Raw genomic sequence first — 21,993 nt, 5'->3', positions numbered from 1 at the left:
TTTGTCAGCTGCTGACGCAGCCAAGGCCTCCAAGTTGCGGTGACAAAGACGAAGAATTTTAGATGGCAAAATACAAAACTTGAGAAATGTCGATTGAATCACTCCTGAGAAATGAAATTTGAAGTATTTGACTATTTAGAAATTCAATTTTTGAGATATTATTCAACAAATTTCGCTCAAATTTTGTATTTTGCCATGTAAAATTACATGCTTTAAAATGAAGCAAAAAATTGTATACCTTGCAAATCAAAATATTTTTGCCTTTTATTAAATAAACTAATTATAAAAAATAAATATTAACTGAAAGTTATTTTTCGTTAGGATAATTGTTTGCAAAAATTTTCAATTCGCTTTGAAAAGTTCCCGACAGAAGGCAAAACAAGCAAAAAGTAAAATTAACTTTAAGGGTTCATAACTATGGAGCGCTTTCTTGACTAAACTATAGGAACCATATTTTCCAAATTGTGACTAAGTCTCATATTTTGGGGGGCAGAAATCCAAATCCGTCGACAAAATTGCATGTTTACTGAGAGAAAGTACATTTTTAAATCTGATTTCGTAACTTAAAATATCGTCTGCACTAATTAATTAGCATATTTGAAGTCACCCCCTTGAACCATTAAGATTAAGTCGCAGAAAGTTAAATTTCAATCATTAGATCAAAAGTTATTCAGGGTTTAGCGCACTGTACATCTAATGCACTTGGGAAAACATTGCAAATATTTTTGATGGTTACTGTTCTGCGAAGCTCAAAAAGCATGTAACGAGTCCTCTAGTTTTTGACTGTCAATGTCATCATGAATTTTAAAATAAAAATTTAATTATTTAGGAATAAATTAAGAACACAATGAGCTTATAAGCGACTAGCGAATTTAAAACATTCAGTCCCTCAATATATCCTTGTTTACATCTGTTGCTGCGAATGCTGGATTATGAAAAATATGACTAATTGTGATGCACTTATTTTTAAAAAAAAATTTTGTTTCGAAACGTATAATAGAATGAATTAGAAATAAAATTCTTACTTGAGCCTTCACAGCTACAGCTAGGGCAAGGTTTTGTGGAATAATCTATTTCACATCCGACATCGCATTTAGGAGTAGAGCATTGAATAGCAGGTTGGGCTAAAGTAAAAGCAAACGAAAAAAATAAAAGGAATTCAAAAGGATTCATATTTTCAATTTGTAATAATTGTTTCAAATGAGTTGGCGAGAAACTAAGAACGACATAACGTTCTTACAACAGTTTCAATGTTTATATTTAAAGTTATTTTTTATGCATTTGTATTATTCTGAAATCGGATCCGTTAAAAATCCTGGAGAAACGTTACGTTTCAGAATGTTTTCCAAAAAGATTCTATATTTCAAATAATAATATTTATTTAAAGGGAATGAAAACGAAATCGTAGCTAGAAATTAACAGGAAACCGTAGCATTTAACCGTAATGGAGCAATACTTTATAATAAAACTAAAACATAACATAGTTAATTTCTTGTTTTTAATGCTTTGACTACCTGGAAAATCTCTCAGAATTGCATCTGTTTTCTTTTCCATGAAGTTATTTATTTTTATTTCAAATTTTTAAAAAGCGAGTTTTATCATAACGTTGTTTATTTAACGTTGCTTATTCATGTTTTCATAATTTCTTTTATAAGTTGTGAGTAAAAGAGGAAAAAATGAAAGAAGACAAATAAAGTGAGAGACGTTGTTTCAACACAATAATCTTGTATTTAAATCAATAGAAACGTTTAAAATATAGTTTCGAAATAAAATGAAAAATTTTCAAGTACATGAGGTCTTTTTTCCCTTTAAAATAGAGCTAACTACATTTTTTTTCTTTTGAAAGTGAGAAAAATTATAACTTAAGTTAAAATCAAATCAATGCTAATTACCTTCTGGGGTATAACTTATATTAAGATTTAGAGGTAAATGAGGAGACCTGTAACGTGTATCGATTCTAATCTCCGCCATTTCTCGACCTTTATAAGCTAAGTTAAGATATCAATTTGATTGTGTCAAATGCATTGTAATGACAAAATTTTATAGGTCAGATATCTATCACAGACAATTAATATTAAATTCTGACATCGTTGACTTTCTCTCAAAATATTTATTTTAATCACTTGCACTAATGTCAATAAATTCGATACATTTTTTTGTTGTTGTTCTTTTATCAAAGAAAAAGTTAAGCTCGCATAATATCTTACTATATATATATATGTCACGGCGAAAGACCGAAATCGGTGGTTGTTGACTTTCACCGGTGAATTTTGACAAACACCAAATACGTCGGTGAACGATCGAATATTTCATTACATTCTTGTACATTCGGACAATCACCGTTGTATGTCGACAATCACAGATATGCTTTGGTGAATGTTCGAAATATTTATTACATTCGATTTAATATGAATTTATTCGTGGATATAATTACATTTATTCGATATTTTAACCCTACACTGATGTTTTTTTAAGGTCAAGTGCCATTTCCCGGTATTTGCCCGATACTCCAAACACTGATGTTTCTTCTAATCTATCGTCAGTAAGTATTAAAATATAGAATAAATATATATATATGAAATATATATAATAATATTAACGAATAAATTAATATAAAATTGGATATAACAAATATTTCGGACATTCACCAAAGCGACTATGTGATTGTTGACATTCACTGGTGAGAGTCAGAAATAAGGGTATTTATCAAATATTTCGGACATACACCAAGCGACTTCGTGAATGTTGACATTCACCGGTGAATGTCGACATTCTCCAGATTTCGGTGTTTCACCGTAACATATATACTTCAATCAAATTTTCAAAAATATTTCAAGCTTAAACCAGGTTTATTTAGATAGCTAGATATCTTAGATGTACTGGGATTTGTTGCCAGTTTTTTCCCAATTTTCAAATTTTTAAAAAGTAAGATTTTAGAATTAAAGTGCATTATTTAAAAGTGGAGTTCAGTTTTAAATGAGCAGTCTCATTTCTTCCAATTTGATTACAGCATATTTGAAAGAAGTAGCGAAATGAATCATTTAAATGACTAATAGTTAAATGAACTAGTTTGAAACGAAAGTATTAAGCTTATCGTTAACATAATTAATTAAATAGGAAATTTTCCCTAATAGTAAGCGTGGAATGTTTCTTATGCAGGTAAATGTTTCAAATAGGATGCTCCTCGTATTTTGGATAATCTTTTTCTTGTTCACAAGAAGGAATATTACTTAAAAGTGAATTTCTCGAATAATAAGAAATCCCCATAAAAATAAAAGAAAAATGGAAGATTTCAGATACAGTGAAACCTCCAAGTTGCAGTGCCCATACCAAGGGGCAACCTATTCTGCACTTTCATCCAGCTTAACTGAAAAATTTGTTAAAATTATTTAAAAATTAAGAAATAAAAAAATTAATTAAAAATCAGAAAAAAATTATTAAAATTAAAAGCTAGTTAAAAATTAAAATAATTAACTCACCTTGAGGACAATTACAACTTGGGCAAGGTTTTGTGGAATAATCAATATGACAACCTGGACTACACTTTGGTGGAGCACACTGAACAACTGGAACACCTAAAGGCAAAATGTTGTGTAAACAAACTAATTTAAATTTCATGTGTTCATCTCATTTTGATGCAGCGCAAAGCGTCACAATAACATATACACAAAATAACGAACAGTGTCAGAAATATTCACGAAACAAATTCTTGTAAAATATTCATGTTGGTTGACGAGGTCATATTTTTATATAGAAAAATCAGAACTGAGAGTTGAAAAAGCAGACAATGCAACGCGTCAGAATAAATAAAATTATGTTTTTTCATTTAGCAGTTCATAAAGTAAGCCATCCAAAATCATGCAAAATAAACACATTATGGTATTCACGAAAAAGGATGACATTTCGAAAAATCATTGTAGCACCTAAAGTTTGCAAACTGAAATTTTTATTAGCTAACTATTCAATTCTCGTTTCTGATGCTTAACTTTCCTTTTATTTCTCAATCTTGTATTTCTCAACTGGTAAAACTTTTTTCGTTCGTGACTTTATTACAAATCTGAAGATTTTCTGTATTACAAACATTATTAGTGACAGGTTGTCACCGTTAAAAGAAGGGTAAACAAAAAGATATCATTATGCAAGGCGTCAAGCTTTTTCTGAAGTAAAATTGTCTGTTCGGCAAGATTTTATTGCCAAAGGTAAACATAGTTGATCTTTGAATCCTTCTTATAATTAAATATCTGAATTCTGACTTGTGTGATCCATAATAAATTAAATAAGAATTCTTTAAGAGAAATAGGTGTTTCTTTGATTCGTGCCCAGCTAAAAATAAACTGCAGTTAATCTACAGAAAAACTGCAGTTTGAAGACTGTGGTGATTTGGCCCATAGCACTGCAGTTTTTTTGAAGTCAAAACACTGCAAAATTACTGCAGTTTGTAAACTGCAGTAATTTTGCAGTTGTACCAACTTCAAAATTTTTACTTTTAATATACAAATGGTGGTGCCATCTATCGTGACTGATAGAAAATACTATAGTTTTTGTTAAAAAAAAATTCATTTTGAAAAAAAATATTTTCGATTGAATTTTTTTTTTTAATATTGGACTATTCTAAATCTAATTATCTATACATGAAGCATAATACTCATGAAAGTTTCCGTTGTGAATCTGTCGACACAAGGTATCTTGGGAATCGAACTCGCTTCCTGTCAGGTGTGAGATTAACCGATTAGCCCTCTCGGCTATACCCCGGTATCAAGGAGGTACCAAAGAATTAAATAGTTTCATGAGCTGGGTCTTGTTGGCAAGGAAAAAGTTTTTATTTGTTAAATCAAATAAGGGGAAAACACAGTTAATAAATTTTCTCATGGTTAACTATTTGAATATCATCATTTTATGGTCATTTAATTGTTTTTATTGTATACGGTAAAATAACAATTAAATGATTAGTTAAGAGTGTTTTTTATGAAAAATTCCTAGCAATGTAGATTTAAGTTTTTTTCCCCTAAGTTTTGTTATTTTTCTTTTAAGTTTAATTTTTAAAAGTAAGGAGCTCTAAACGAATTTTTAAAGTAAGCAGTTTTATAAGTATTATGCTCATTTAGATTTAATTGAAAATACTATGAGTTATTTTTTTTTTCAAACAAAATTATTTTTTTAATTTGTAAAACTTTATTTCCAAGCAATAAAAAAAGGTATATTGTTTTAAATTGCCTAAATTTATTTAAGACAAATTTCTGAAGCAGAGTGAAACTAATAAATGTTTGAAGGAGAGGTTTGAAGCTAAAAAATCTGGATTAATTACCCCTTTTCAAATTCAATTTTGTAAACTCTTTTGATATCAAATTGTTTGAAATCCAAACTAAATATTTGTTTCGATTAGAAAAAATAAGTATAATTTTTGTTCCGCAATAATCCTAGCTTAGTATGAATTCGAATAAAAATATTAACTAATTAACATTAACTGCTTGCCTTCACTTTAATATTACTTTTACCATAAACTTTGCGCAAACATAGTTTTCTTAAGTCAAAAAGAAATATATAATAAAAATTAATAAAAATAAAATTAGTAATAAATTTACTAAAATACAGAAATATTTAAATACCTTTATATTTAATTACTTTAGGCTTATTTTAAATCAATTAAATTGTGTCAAAATCTTACTTAAAAGTTTTTGACGCTTCTGAATTATAAATAATCAAGTATATATTTTATGAATTTTACCTTTTATGAACATACATAGTGTACGTTATTTCCGTTATCAACATATATGTTTAGAATATTTATCTAATTATGAGAAATTAATTTATAATGAAAAAAAAGACATAAACATTATAAAAAGTTGATATACCAACCAAGAAAACAAAATTGAAAACATCAAACTCTTTCTATTTTACAACAATGCAAAGTAACTGCAGTTTTTCTGCAGATTCATCAAAAAGTATACTTCTGAAACAATGACTGCATTATTACTTCAAATTTACTGCAGAATAACCACGGATTTAAAGTTTAAATTTTTTCGAAATTTATGATTTTAAAGTGACCTCACTTAAACTGCAGTAATTTTGCAGACTATAGCTCAAAGTTTTTTTGAAATAAATTACTGAGAAATTACTTCACATTAGCTGCAAAATGACTGCAGTGTTTTTGCAGTTAAGATTGCACTACAGAAAAACTGCAGTTAACTCCAGAAAAACTACAAAATTACTTCAGTTCTGCAGAAAAACTGCAGTTTATTTTTAGCTGGGTGACTTTTACATATTCGTATACATATTTAATTCGCTGTCAAATATGTAGAGCGCTTACCATCAAAAGTCAAATGCACAAATTAGTTGAGTTCAGCTTCACAAATATAAATAATTTTAAATCGAATAAAAAAAGAGAAAATAGTTAAAATAGAAAAGTAGGTAAAAATAGAGAAAAGAAGTTGCTTTGCGTGTGATTATTACTTACAGAATTTTCCTTTCTTTTTTCTAAAAAAAAAAAAGAAATATTCTGATAAAAGAAAGTTATTTTTGATACGAATTGTTTCGTTATTCTCACATATACAAAACCGAAATCAAAGCAAAAAATTTTTTCGAGGGATGAATTTTTTAGCAGCCATAAAACACATCACGTAATTTTAATTTTTGTTTCACAGAGCAATCTGTTTTAGTATTCACATATCCACATCAAATGAATAGAGGGATTTGTAGTGAGAATATATTTAAACAATAAAGATATTTGAAAGAAAATATGATACATTTTTATGCAAACATATTTGAAGATCAACTTACCTAATTGAGAAATACAAAAGCAACTAGGGCATGGTTTTGTTTCGTAATTTATATGACATCCAGATCCACACTTTGGAGAAGTACACTGCAAGCCTAAAAATAATTTCAGCAACTTTTTTACAACTTATCAAATTAGATTGAAATGAAAGTAGAAGTATGTGATCGCAAAATGAATAAGCTGTGTCATTAGCAACTTTAAAAAAAGTATCATTAAAATCACAAACATTTTATATTAAAATATTCAAAATAGCATACAAAATAGCATAATATATAACTCAGGAGTATTCAAATGTGATAAAAAAAACAACAGCATAACCACTAAGGCGATGCTTTAGTTGAGCATCTCAACACTATTACACTAGTCACTAGGGGTAACTACAGGTTGCTAATAAAGTGGTAACTAGGGAGACTATAGTTCGTTCACCAGGAGTTGAGACTTGGCTCCACCTCCTCGGACGCAGAGTTCATTTCAGCGCGGGAGTTAGAAGAGAAACATCTCCGTTGTTGAAATTGAGACAACCCTTAATTTGCGCCAAACACAAAAAGTGAATTCTTTTTCAGTCACTTACTTTGCTTTATCATCTGCTATTATACATTTTGTTACACTAACTAATTAAATATAGTTTAAATTTAAAAACTGCTGTTCTCCCAGCGAAATGGCTCATAAAGGACAAACTATTCACTCAAAAGAAAGAAATATCATAAAAAATGGTGCAAAATATCATCAAATTTATGAAATATTTATTGTTAAGAAAATGCACATAAAGTTTGCGAAATAAATATTCTTGCCAAACGATCGCCAAATAGCAACATTGTTCAGGATTGCTCACAACCTTCTCCCAAAAATAGCGAAATAGTATCGTCGCATACCACGTGATGAAGACGGAGCCAAGTGCCAACTCCTGGTGAACGAGCTATACCTCCAAATCGCAGCGTTCGTCAACCCCTAAATTACTTTCGCTGTCCCATTTGGATCGCTTCATAATCCGAGTTCATTTTCTCTCTCTCTTCCTGAAATCTAATCTATTTTGTCTTGCTATTTATGAAGGGTAGTAATTTTTGTAAAATAAAGTTTTAAAAATACATAACGTACAATTCTAATTTTCTATGTTTGAAGAACACCATTTGTTAGTACTTTATTCTACCGTAAACTTTTCAAATGTACAAAAAACAATGAAAAGAGTCAAAAACTAAAGAATAAAACTTAGTAATGTAGTAGATAAAAATGGTGATAGTATTTAAGAGTTAAAACAAAAGTTAAGGACAAATCGATGAACTGCAACATTCGACAAAGTAGCATAAAAGTAGGTTATCGTTAAAAATTAATGAAATATCTTTTAAAGCAAATTTGGGATGAACTAAGATAGGAATTTACTATTGACTGGATTAAAAAAATGCTAATAACTGATGCTTTTTAACAGTATCTTCATTGATTTTGTTCCGGCAATTTCATTAAAACGCATCTCCCTCTTGCGTAAATTAAGCCACATTAAAGCTATAGGTTTGTTTTGAATTATTACATAATAAAGCATAATTAAAAGAAAAATATAGCACAAATTTTTATGAGCTGTTCGTGCTTCATTTTTATTTCTGACCAGCTTATAGTTTAGCTCATTTCAATTCTTCGTAGCCAAGACGAGAAAAGAAAAAGAAAAAATTTTTAACCACATGCACTCGTACTAGCAATGTAAATAATAGAAATATGTGAAAAAATTTTCTTTCGTTTTTGACTTTTACTATCATCATCACACAGCTTTATTTCTCTTAATATCACTTGAATAAGTTATATCAAGTAGCAATAACAATGTAGTATTTTTTAAACATGCATTCTGTTTCAGAGACAAGCTTCAAAGCAGCTTATGAAGAAAAAATGTTAAAGTAAAGTAAATATAGTAGTTTCAGTTCCGATGACAAGCATTGGTATCAATACTAAAATAGAAAACATGTCGCAAAAAACTGGAGGTAAACAAGAGCTTAAGGTTTGTTTTACCTATGCTTGCAAAGCCCTTCCTTCACTTTTCATTGATTTGAATCTCATACAAATCAATTTATTTATACAATTTTAATGATTTAATAAAACTGTACTAACCGTTATTAAAAGAGCATACACATGATGGGCATAAACCATTCTCCTCATTGTATCGTAGCTCACATCCAGCTTCACACTTCGGAAGTGAACACTGAGTGTTGCAAACGCAAGTTGGGCAGCCATTATCACCAATCGCAATTAAGCACATATCATCACATTTAACGGGTGCACATTGAAGTTCTAACAAAATAAAAAATTAAAATTTAACTGCAATCTGAAATACTGAAATCATTTAATAAAAATTTAGCGATATCAAAGAAAATACTTAACGACAATTTTATGCTTCTTTGCAAAGAACGAATTTCTTCTACTCACACTTGGAATTTCTTGTATTTTTCTTTCTTTATGATTTAAGAAGTTGACTTTAAATATCATAATTAACTTGTGTATACAATATTTTGAGTTACGAAATCTGACGCATAAACGTAGTTTTTCTTAAACCGAAACCACTCGAACAAAAGATATGTAACTATAGGGGAGAGTGGGGTCAATTGTAACATTTTTTACTTAACTATTTTTAACTAACAAAAAATCCAATATATTATTAGTATTAATTGACAGACGAGTAAAGTAGACTCTCCTCTAGTAGAAAAAAAAATAAATACCTTATTTTAAATGGTGTTATATTAGTTATTAACAATTTTTGACATTCGTGCACTTGTTACAATTGTCCCCACTTACGGGGTCAATTGTAACAGTTCATAAATTCAACTAAAACATAGTTAATCATACAGATTATCATAGTTGTGATATATTTTTTTATTGATTAAAATAGTAGTGATATTTTAGGAGTAAAAATAATAATGAGCAGAAACCTAAGGGGTTAAAAGTTTTAATTTGTGGTGTGAAAGGTGACAAATAAAATAATGCACATGCAACATAATATAAATGATATATGAAACTATTTGTGGTTCTTAAAGAGTTAAGTAATGGTTTGTAAACATAAGAAATGGGACCTAAATGTTTAAACAATTGCAATTGAAATTATGAATTTATTTTCAGCTGTTACAATCGCCCCTTTACTTATTGTTACAATTGTCCCCAAGACGCAATTTCAGCTTCATTTGTTAAAAACAATGCTAGTTAATTGACATAACTAATCTTTTTTTTTGAAATGTTAATTAAGGTCTCCACTTACATATTCTGTTAATAATTTTTATTTGTTTATACAAAATTACTTTGTTACAATATAATATTCTAATACCAAAAAAAGTACTTACGTAGCGTGAAAATATCTTTTGTGATGTAACTCTTTCAAAAGTACATAAAAATGGCTGACAGCAGGGGTGTACGTGTAGATTTATTAAATACACCTTGTGCGCCACCTAGGAACCAAATCTAGAACCCGACACTCGAAATATTTGCTCTGTTACAATCGTACCCTGTTACAATTGACCCCACTCTCCCCTACCTTTCATTTAAAAGGTTTCGATCTCGACCGTCAGTATATTGTTAATTAGTTACTTTAAACTTAGATTTGAGTTAGTTGTGTTAAATTGTGATTTGAAAAATACTATCACAATAGCTTAGTCAGGAAAGCACTCAAACATTTGGAACCATCAATGCTAATTTATATTTTTGCCTATATCCCGGAATATATCAAACCGAATTCAAAACCTTTTGCAATCAATTACAGAACTTGTTTTTCCAAAGCTAATTACAAGCAAGAAATACTTTTTTTATGTTTTGTTATTATTGTCTATTTAATTTAAAATTATTCCAAAAAATTTAAATTGTAAGTCATATTAATTTTTTAAAAATATTTAAACTATGCAGTTTTAAATGACAAACTATAAAATTTGTAGAAAAATCTTGAAAAATCGTATTTTTAAATTTCTATTCTTAAGGAGCTATTCAACGGATTTGGCTTGTATACCTTATGATTCTATAGCTTTTCAATTATAAATGAATAAAAAAGTTTTCAACGGAGTAAAGCTATACAAAAAAAGAGTCAGTTTATATCATGAACTATTATACTTGAGGACAATTCTCAAGTATGAGAGTTTATGACATCAAAGTGTTTTTCTAAAAATTTCTCTCAGCCCAACATGCTAATTTAAAAGTCTAACGCATTATTTCAATGAAAAATCACTTAATAAATGATTCTTTATTGAAATAATTCATCGGTTTTTGTTCGATTACGAGTAAAATAGTAAAATATATAATTTTTAAAATTACTACAGGTCACTTGAAGCAAAACATTGGAAGCAGAACGAATGCTTTAATTAAATAAGAATGTAAGAACGTTTCCAAAGAAGAAAAAACGCCCTCTGCTTACGTGCTACTGGGCAAATGCATGATGGACAAGGTCCAGAAGCTCTGTCATATTCGAGGTGACAACCAGGCTCACATTTTGGTGGAGTACATAACGGTCCGCAAGAACATGTCGGACAGCCATCAGCTCCTAATTTCTTTTCACACATGTGACCACATGAAACAGTCGGGCACAAAACGGGATCTGTAAATAAAAGTTTAAAAAAATCATGAGTTATCAAAAATATTACTGATTACAAATAAAAATTTATGCGGGGTATTCAAAAAATTATAATAACAGTCAAATATATTTAATAAATCTGTAACTCTAGCCAATAGTAGCAGTAATGAAGAAAAAAGATTATATGACTATGTGAGCCAAAAAAAGAAAAGAAAAAACGGACCACTCTGAATTCCTTTTGATCTAATGATCGGATTTTCACGTTCAAGGACTCAATCTTAATGGCTAGAGGGTGACTTTTGAAATGCTATTTAATAAATGCACATAAGTTGCGTAATCAGGCACAAAAACGTACTTTCTCTGAATAAATATACCTTCTTTCCGACAGTTTCGGATTTCTGACCCCCTAAAATATAAGGGTTAGTTGCAATCTGGGAAATATGGTCCCAATAATTTGGCCAAGAGAACGCTCCAAAGTTTGGACCCCTAAATATTAATTTTACTTCTTGCGTATTTCGCTACTGCTCAAGAACTTTTTAGGTGAATTGAAAAGTTTTTTCACACAATTATAAAATTCGCTTATTCAAAGGTAATTCAATGCAAAAAATAACTTTTAATATGCATTTGTTACTCTTAATTACTTTATTTAATAATCTTCGAAATAAAATTTGAATTGAAGGTACACAATTTTTACATAATTTTAAAGAACGAAATTTTGATTTTAGAAATACAGAATTTTAGCAAATTGAAAAAATTGAGCGGTTGAATAGTTCCTGAGAAATTAAATTTCAAAAAAGTTAGATATTTAAATTTTGATTTCTCAGGAACTATTCAATTTATTTTACTCAAATTTGGTATTTTGCCTTGTAAAATTAACATTCCTTGTAATGGTACGCAAAATTGTATACCTTACAATTTAACAAAGTTGCATACCTTTTTTTCGACCATTATTAAGTAGAATAATAAAAAATAATACATGTTTACTAAAAGTTGTTTTTGTATGAAAGTATCTTTGGATATAGGAATTTTATAATTGTGTGGAGAAAAATTTCAGTTCGCTTAAGAAGTTCTCGGGATATAGCAAAAACATAAAATTAAGGGGTCCAAGCTTTGGAGCGCTCTCCTGAACAAACTATTGTGACCATATCTACCCCCTACATTTGGGGGTCAGAAACCCGAATCCAATACAAAAAGGTATTTTGTAACTTAAAATATAGTCTGCACTTATTAATTAGCATATTTGAAGTCACCCCCTTGAGACATTAAGATTGAGTCCTAGTACGTGAAGATCCGATCATTAGATCAAAAGTTATTCAGGGTGTTCCATTTATTTATTTTTTTATTTATTTATTTATTTGAGCATTGTTCATTTTATTTATCAAGTTCTAAAGTGATACATACATACAATATCAAGTCTACTTTGAACTTGATCGACATAATAATTGCGTATCTTAAATTATTAGTGAAATAAACTTCAACAATTTGTGCTTAGGTCAACCTGAATTGCATTTCAAATTAAGCGACACAACTAAACAGAACTATAAAAACACAATTGACATTTTTTAAAAGATGCAATTAATGTTAATATATTCAGTAGGATGACATAAATCTTTCCAGTACAACAAGTAAAAATAAAAAATTTATTAAGAAGTGAAATTTTTAAAAAAAGAATTCCATAGGTTTCAGACGATGCTATTTTGCACAATTTATTCTTTTGTAAGATACCAATGCTCAAGCTTCTTTATTTCAAGAGCTTTGAATTGTCTCCGTGAAGGAAAATTCGTCTTAGTGTCTACCTTTACAAATTTAAAATTCTTTACTGAAACGGGATATCAACAACACTTTTAATCTATCTAATTTTCGATAGTGACTCAAAAAGACTTCGAAAAATTTCGTCTGTTTTTGCATTTTGCAATCTATGTCTTTAAGGTTTTTTTTTAAGTGTTTAAGTTAGTCACTGTTTCTAAAAGACTGTAGTGCGGATATTAAATAGGAAACAGCATTTCTCTTTTGCTTTTTACTGCAGAATCAGTTTCTCCAGGAAAAAGTACCCCGATAGACCAGTAGGTTTTTGCAAAAATAAACGTGTTTGGTGTTTTTGGAAATTTATCTAATGACATCAAACCATCTTGGGAGTCATCTCAGGATGCGTGGCAACGTGTTGAGTTTTGTGTCGTTAGATAGATCTTTTAAAAATGTCAAGCATATCTATTTTTATTTTTTAGATATGATATGTATTTCCCGAAATGTTTTAAACAATTTGTATGCCGGAGATTCCATATCGTTACCAGGAAAATTTAGTATTTTATTATCGTTTAGTATATCGCTATCGGAAAAAAAAATTTCAGAAATAATTTGTAAGAAATGATCATAAACCTAAAGAAAAAAAATGGAAAAATTTTATGTCCAAAGATTCAAACAAAAACAAAATTGGTGGAATTTTAAGTGTTCTATATTTCAATATTCTTATGGCGGAGAACAAAAAGATTCATATTAAAAATTAAACCATAAAAATAAAAAATATTTTTTTATGGCTGTTTTCTTTATTGTTTTTAAAGCAAATTTTAAACTGAATAAAATTACCATCGCTTCAAAATTAGCCACTCAATTCTTTTGCATGATTCGAAAAAACTAGCAAATGCCATTTATTGTTTGGCATTTCAGTTAAGTGTTCCACACAGAGTATGAATAGTATTTAATTTATCGACCAGCGATAAAGTAAACAAAAAATAAATAATGATTACTGTTACGTACAAAATCATGCATATCTCACCAACTGATGTCCACTAACATTTTTAAGTATGTACCCAAGTGAAATGCTGCTTAGATATTTAGTACTGAAAAGATGCAATATAATTAAATCAAATACCTTAGCATTTCGTATCAAAAACTTTTTTTTAATAACATTTATATTTGGATGACATTTCAGAAAGTACAAACCTTTATTGCAAACGCAGACAGGACATGGTCCAGTATTTGAGTTATAATCCAAATGACAATTTTTATCACAAACAGGTGGTGTGCAAACGGGATCACAAATGCAGGTGGGACAGCCTTCTCCATCATAAGCTTCATGGCAAAGTGGCCCACACTTGACTGGGGAACAAAGTAGTTGCGGAACGGCTGTGAATGAAACACTATTATTATTAAAATACCAAACTAATGGTGTGAATGAATTTCAACACATTTTAAACTGAATTCTAGTTCCAGTTATTATAAAAATGACATGCATTTAAATAACAGAAGTCTTTTGACCATTTCTATAGAAAACAAGTCGCTAACAATTCCATTCATTCAGATAAATTTCCCTACAATGACTTTAAACCCAATTTATCGGCAGAAAACTCTTCAGTGGATTTTACTCTCTTCCTTCGTAACGGGCAGTGTACATTTTTTAATAAAAACTATGTCTTATATTTCTCCGTAACTAGTTTTCTACATTTATTCACAAAAACTTGATCTTGTGGCGTAACTACCGATACGAAAATTAAGCATCAATTCACTAGTATATAAGATATGCTAACTTGATTCAATCTTTTGATGGATCAAGGTTGGCATTGTCGATAACTCCTCCCCCCCACATTGGTGACTTACTGACGTAATATGATCACGCCTATCTTGACAGTAACGCCCACTTTGATCTGGTAACGCCTATTTCTATGGATGGTCCACATTGAACAGTTGACTTGCTACTTGTGACTGCGGCGTTATCCACCTCATCACGCTGTTGCTACTCAGTCTCGTCTCGATCATACACAACATCAGCCTGCATACACTCGATTGCTAATTACAACACAGGAGCGACTACGACCGTGAATTTAATGCACTTCTCACATTCGGCACTCAAAGAACCCGGTGACCTCAATCCAGCTCTCCCGGTCTTTCTCAAGTACAGCAACTAGTGGTATCCGTTCATCAAATTCTATCCCTGATAAAATTCTGGTGGAGTATTGTGGCGTAACTACCACTACGAAATAAGACATGCTAACTTGATTCAATCTTGAGGCTCCTTTTGATAGATGAAGGTTGGCATTGTCGATAGCTCCTCCACCCACAGTCTCGTTGCTGTTGTAGTTCATTTACTTGTATTCACTAGAGCTGCACAATGGGCTATTGGCGACGGTCCGGGAAACATCCCTGATGATGAACCGAAGACATGCCATCACAATTTTGATCCTCTGCAGAGGGGATGGCATCCCCGCTTCGGTAGCCCGACGACCTGCACGCGAAGTCGAGCACTTTACAGTAGAACAGTTCAACGAGGACCAATACCGCACACCCTCGGTCCCTACGCAGACTGATCCAAGTGGTCACCCACCCGCACACTGACCGTAGCCAGGGATGCTTGACTTCGGTGATCTGTTGGGAACCGTGTCTTAACGATCAGTCCACTGCGGGACAGTCTCAATCAGTCTCAATCCCCCACAGTCTCAATCAGTCAACTTCAAAACAGTTTCAAAAATGTGGTCTGCTTTCCTAACTTGTTTTACTGATTTTTATTACTGTTTGAGTTAGTCTGATTTTGGCTCTTACTATATCAAACACTCTAAACAAAATAATATCCTCATTTGTCTGAGTATCTAATTGTATAGAAAAATCGAATGATGGTCTTGCAGTTTTCCATAGTTGTAGGTACATTTTTATTGGCTGAAAAGTCACATGGCAGCATCCAGTTTTTAAAATTAATTTCCATATTTTTTCAGTAGTCTTTAGCATATAATAAATAAGTCATAAAGGAATTCGCGATCGTACACTCTAGTGGAGCCTGAAAATTTCAGGCATCTATTTATTAAGTTTTCATTTAGTTCTATCATAATCATTGGCAAAGTCGGACGCCATTTTCTTAGTAGCAAATAAGAAGAAAATTACCCTAAAGAAAAGGCAGAAGAACTTGAAAAAAACTAACCAGAAGATTGGTAAATATTTTTGAAACAGAACACGCCAAACATTTGAAGAACAATTTCTCAATAATTTTTACCTTTCTATTATTAACAAGCTTGCCAAAGATGACTACCGATTTCATGATCGCATACTGTTACAGATGTGTGTATTACAGTAAAATAATTTTTTTTGTCTTCAATTCATTACAAATTAAAGTGAAGTTAACATTGCTTAGTTTATTCCAATAAATAAATATGATTTCAGAACGTGCAGAACTGTAATAGTTATATAACAGTATATATTTCTGAATCTACATAATTCGGAAAACAACGATAAAGAATCATTCGAATTACTTCAACTAATATCATTTATTTTAATTATTAATTAATTTTTATCGTTTTCTTGGTAAGTATTTTTTAATTTTGAATGATAAATTTCAACTAGTATTCAGCTATTCTGTTTTTAAGTTTCATATTGAAATTCATATCGAGATCTTGCATTTATAAAATTTTACTGTGTGGTATGTCATCTTAAAGTAATGAAGGGATAATCTATGTATATATTATTTGAGAATAAAGTTTTCAAATGAAGAACATATAATTTCGAATTCTCCGGATTTATAAAACAGGTAAGTGTATTAATTTTTATACTAAAAAATTCTACTTGTAAATAATTTTTTTTTCTTATTTGATGATAATTTTCTGCAGAATGGTTTTCTACATTCGATTATGAACTAAAAAAATAAGTATGTTTTTTATTTTAATTTGAGGAATTTCTATAATCTTTTTCCTCGTAAACATTCTTCATTTTACGTTTTTTAGTTTATAAATAATGATTTTTATTGCAACTCAAAATTTTTTGATAAAATTTGTAGCCAAAAAACTTTTTTTGCCAAAATTAAATTGTATAAAATTATGAGCTTTTGTATACTTTTTGCTTATTTTAATGTTTGAAGTAATATGATTCTTAAAACTATGGAATGTAAAGTTTAAATAGGCCTTTGATGTTATATCATTAAATTTAGTAAAACTATTTCTCAGACATTAGGTTCTAACTCTAATAAGATACATATTTTTTCTGCTTATTTACAAATATTTTTCCAATATGTTTTGGATGTTCCTTCTCTAAAAAAATGAGATACCATTTTGTTTTTGTTTGCATAAGAAAATATATCAAACATTTTTCTTTTTCAAATTTAATAAGACGCAATAAAGAAAGAACTTTACAATGCTACACGTTACATTAGAGGCGTCTCCAGAGCAACAGAATGACTGTTCATATGGAAATCGCAGGAATTCGTCTACAGCGCCCCCTATAGTTCGTTGCGATCACGAATTGTTTTCCTTAAAAGTGTTTTTTGCATCCGATAGTTAAGTGCACTTACCAGAAATATTTATTTATCTTATATTACCCTGCTATTATTACGTTTTTGATTTATATTGTTTTAAATTTCAAGTTTAAAACTTAAAGAATTGTTTCTTTATTATAACGTAATTCTGTGATATTACTTTATTAAACCTTTTAAGATAAACTTATTTGAATCAGTGTCTAAATTTATTAATCGTTGTAGAAACATTATTTTATTGTGTAAATTACATGAATATCTTATAGGGTGTATTTCAAATGGGAGATATTTTTGATGACCAAAAAAAAGAATATTTTTTGTTACGGAATTTAAATGCCTTTTGGCATACTTGTTTGCGATTTCTAAAAATACTTATGATTAAAGGCCATATCACACTTAAGGAAATTCGTCCAACTCAACCTTCAACTCAACCTCAACTTTAACTTTCTGTTCAACTACTACCTGAAACAGTTGAACTATGGTTGCCATGCGGTTGAAAAGAGTTGATCATTGATAAACGAGTGATTTCTTTCTTTTTAGGCGATTTAGCGCTTTATACATAGACGGATAAAAATTTTCATCGAAAGACTCAGCGCGTGTGGCAATTAAATTTAATTTAATCGACGGCAATGGATCCTTCCTCAGCAATTTCAAGTTTGATCATTTACAGTTTGGTAAAGAAAAAAAAGATAAGAGAAGGACACTTTGGAGTAAAGTATGACGCTTACAAAGACAAAGATTAGGCTGTTAGGAAAATTTATTGAGAGAACTGTTTGTTTTCATTTGTGCAATCTTTGACATAGAAGTTAAAAATATATAATTAGTTGTAATATTGGAAAAGTAAATTAGGAAAAAAAATCACCATTTTGTTATAAATATATTCGTTGCATGCTGTATTAATTTCACTTATTATCATAAATTAAACACATAAGTAGCAATGGATTTTTATCTTTAGTTAATAAATATATTTTTAGATTATTCTTTACCTTTAGTCATATAGTACTTATTTTAAATTATTCAAATAAATTACCTTTAAGTTTTTCATATATTTAATAACATAATATAGCTTTTTGCAACTTACATTTACTATGTATATTTTACAACGGAGAAAACAAAATCTAATATAAGAGTAAAAATAAACAGTTATAACAAAATTTAGGAGTTTGATAATTTTTTGCACCAAATTAATGCAATTAATTTTTTTAATGTTGACTTTAAGTTCTTGAAAAATTATTAAAATAGTTTTTTAAGAGTTCGATAAGTATTATTATATATGTTTAGTGAAATACTCTAATTTGAAAAAAATTGTGCTATTTGTAGAAAATTAAAAGTTTATGCGAAACTGAATTTTAAAAAAAAGAAAGCTATTAAACGGCACTATTTTGTTAAAGGTTCAACATGAATAAACACAAACTATTCAAAAATTAGGAAAAACAAGAACTGATAAAAGTGAACAATTTATTCCAAAAGCAGTTTCGATTAATTTTTTATGAGCTCTTAAATGATATTTCCTGTGGTGGCGGGATGTTACATTCCAAATGTTCTCTTTTTTCTTCAAGAGTTCAATAAATGTGCTCTCCATTTCGATGCTCCATTTAAAAGTTTCTCCAACGGGAGCTTGTTCAAAATTTTGACTCATCTTTGCTGCAATACAAGTAAAAAAATTTATTAAGAAAGGTAAAGCAAATGTATTTAAGGCAACAGACAATAAGGAACAGTCATTAAAAATTACCAACCAATTAATTCTGTCAGCATATTGTTATGGTATGAGTAAGTTTTTTATTATCAGTAAAAACTGAAATAAATTTTTAATGGTTTTCCATGTTTTTATAATAAGATTAATAGAAAGTGAAATTAAAATTATGTATAATTACAAGGAGTATCAGTTACTTGTCCCATTTTTTCAAATATTTAACCTTAAGAAGAAGACATCTTTTTTAGATAAATAATTTTAACTTTATCTTTAATTTCAAAAAATAAATTAATCTATTAAATTGTGAAAAAAGCAGATATAAAAAGTACCTACATATTAGTATATTTAAAGTTAAACGTGTGTTAATACTTTTTTATTAAAAAAATTACATTGAAAAAACCTGTTAAGTGCTTTAACGGGTAAAAAAATATTTTCAACTTCCTTCATAATTTATTAAAAACCTGCTTATTAATAATATAAAGCATGCAACTGCATTTGAAAAATTGATCCTTACAGTCTATGTTATTTAAATTTCCATCTAATCTAATTTCATTAAATATTACTTTTTGAAAAAACCCTCTTTAAGTTTTTAATAGTAATACAAAATTACAGATACAAGTTTCTTCAACTTTATAAATATTAAAAACTTAATCATATAAAGCATGCAGATCTATTTGACAAACTTATGCTACACAATAAATTACATAAAATTAAATGTGAATCAATAAGTTTTAATAAAAACATTTTTTTTAATAAAACCCACTTAGCGTCCCAAGTGGGTTTTTTCAAGGTGGGCCCACTTGTCAATAGAAAGTGCAAAACAATTGGAAAAAAAAAATTTTATTCCGCGAATACTGACAAATATACAGTTTAAAAATAAAATAATACAAAGAAATTAGTTCTGTCAGCATATTGTTTAGGTATGAGTAAGTTTACTTTTTATAACGCAATTTTTTCCTTTGTAAAAAAATATTCAAAATCACTGAATTCAGTACCAACTCTAGAATAATTGCTGGTATAATCTTATCGGAACTATAGAAAGAGCAAAGTAATTGTAAAAAAAATATATATATATATATTTGAATTCGGCGAATACTAATAAATATACAGTTACGTACGAAAAAGATTAAATGCAATTCATAAAATTTGTTTATCATTTAAAGTAATGTCAAAATATAAAACAAAACTACTTTTATGTACTTGCAAAATTTACTTCAGATTGGCGAATTTGGCGTAAAAAATCATACTTTTAATTCACGGTTAAAAACATAACACATTTATAACATAAACTTCTTTAATGGTTAGAAACAGATTTATACTTCTTATAAAATAACTTTAAAATCAATACTCAATTAAAAACTCACCTGAATTAATATATAACAAATTAGATTCGCTGCTTTTTCACATAAACTTTGCCGCCATATTGTTTTGACTTGTGCTATCCCATAATCCCATGCGGTTGCTGCTACCTGATTGGTTGAATTGTGAAGTTGAATCAACTTTTACGAGGAGATCTGAAAGAGTTGAACAATAGTTGATCCAACTCGGATAAGTATAGCACACCTATGTTTTCGGACGAAGTTGGACGAAAAGTTGAAGTTGAGGTTGAGTTGAAGGTTGAGTTGGACGAATTTCTTTAAGTGTGATATGGCCTTAAGAGTATGTATAATCTATATTATATAAAACGCTAATACGTACGTATGTATCAATAAAACCGATGATATTTCTTTTCTCGCGCTGGCAACAGTTTTCATTTTTAATTGATTGGATTCGGCGCGCAAGAGCACGTAGTGAGCAGTAATATGTGAACTGTTTGCAATTTCAAATTAATATTGAAATGTACAGGTTTAGCATTTTCTACAGTGAAAAGTTTTCGGAACTTCAGTGCTCAAAAAAGTATACAAAAGCTAGACGTTAAGAACGTATCCAATGAGCGAGTAAAGCGAGCATCGGATTGCGAAGCAATCCGAAATGAACCGCGAAAGCAGTTCCGGGGGTTGGCGAGCACCAGCGAGCAGGGGGCGAAGCCTCCTAGTCTATATTATATAAAACGCTAATACGTACGTATGTATGTATGTATCAATAAAACCAATGATATTTCTCTTCTCGCGCTGGCAACAGTTTTCATTTTTAATTGATTGGATTCGGCGCGCAAGAGCACGTAGTGAGCAGTAATATGTGAACTGTTTGCAATTTCAAATTAATATTGAAATGTACAGGTTTAGAATTTTCTACAGTGAAAATTTTTCGGAACTTCAGTGCTCAAAAAAGTATACAAAAGCTAGTCGTTAAGAACGTATCCAATGAGCGAGTAAAGCGAGCATCGGATTGCGAAGCAATCCAAAATGAACCGCGAAAGCAGTTCCGGGGGTTGGCGAGCACCAGCGAGCAGGGGGCGAAGCCTCCTAGTCTATATTATATAAAACGCTAATACGTACGTATGTATGTATGTATCAATAAAACCAATGATATTTCTCTTCTCGCGCTGGCAACAGTTTTCATTTTTAATTGATTGGATTCGGCGCGCAAGAGCACGTAGTGAGCAGTAATATGTGAACTGTTTGCAATTTCAAATTAATAATGAAATGTACAGGTTTAGAATTTTCTACAGTGAAAAGTTTTCGGAACTTCAGTGCTCAAAAATGTATACAAAAGCTAGACGTTAAGAACGTATTCAATGAGCGAGTAAAGCGAGCATCGGATTGCAAAGCAATCCGAAATGAACTGCGAAAGCAGTTCCGGGGGTTGGCGAGCACCAGCGAGCAGGGGGCGAA

General features: G+C 29.9%; 1 protein-coding gene and 1 long non-coding RNA gene across 19 annotated transcripts in view; both read right to left on the bottom strand.

The window, feature by feature from the left end:
- Positions 1-21,993, bottom strand: part of LOC107446012 (uncharacterized) — a 210,484-nt gene that overhangs the window by 90,949 nt on the left and 97,542 nt on the right. For all 18 annotated transcript variants that reach the window (XM_087167539.1, XM_087167533.1, XM_087167538.1 and 15 more), the window contains 6 exons: positions 14,241-14,423; positions 11,145-11,324; positions 8,867-9,046; positions 6,778-6,870; positions 3,480-3,575; positions 1,026-1,124 (listed from right to left, as the gene is read on the bottom strand). In XM_087167539.1, the coding sequence (XP_087023665.1) occupies positions 1,026-1,124; positions 3,480-3,575; positions 6,778-6,870; positions 8,867-9,046; positions 11,145-11,324; positions 14,241-14,423 (831 nt within the window). The remainder of the gene's footprint in view (positions 1-1,025; positions 1,125-3,479; positions 3,576-6,777; positions 6,871-8,866; positions 9,047-11,144; positions 11,325-14,240; positions 14,424-21,993) is intronic.
- LOC147806962 (uncharacterized) lies at positions 18,965-20,733 on the bottom strand. Its single transcript, XR_015435409.1, has 2 exons — positions 20,584-20,733; positions 18,965-19,170 (listed from the first exon to the last, which is right to left on the bottom strand). It is a non-coding gene; the product is annotated as an uncharacterized LOC147806962 (long non-coding RNA).

The sequence above is a fragment of the Parasteatoda tepidariorum genome, chromosome 7, assembly GCF_982258835.1.
Source record: "Parasteatoda tepidariorum strain Cologne lab strain chromosome 7, Ptep-v5.0, whole genome shotgun sequence".
NCBI classification, from domain to species: domain Eukaryota; kingdom Metazoa; phylum Arthropoda; class Arachnida; order Araneae; family Theridiidae; genus Parasteatoda; species Parasteatoda tepidariorum.
Note: the sequence above shows the minus strand (reverse complement) of the source record. Positions and strands in the feature narration are given on the sequence as shown.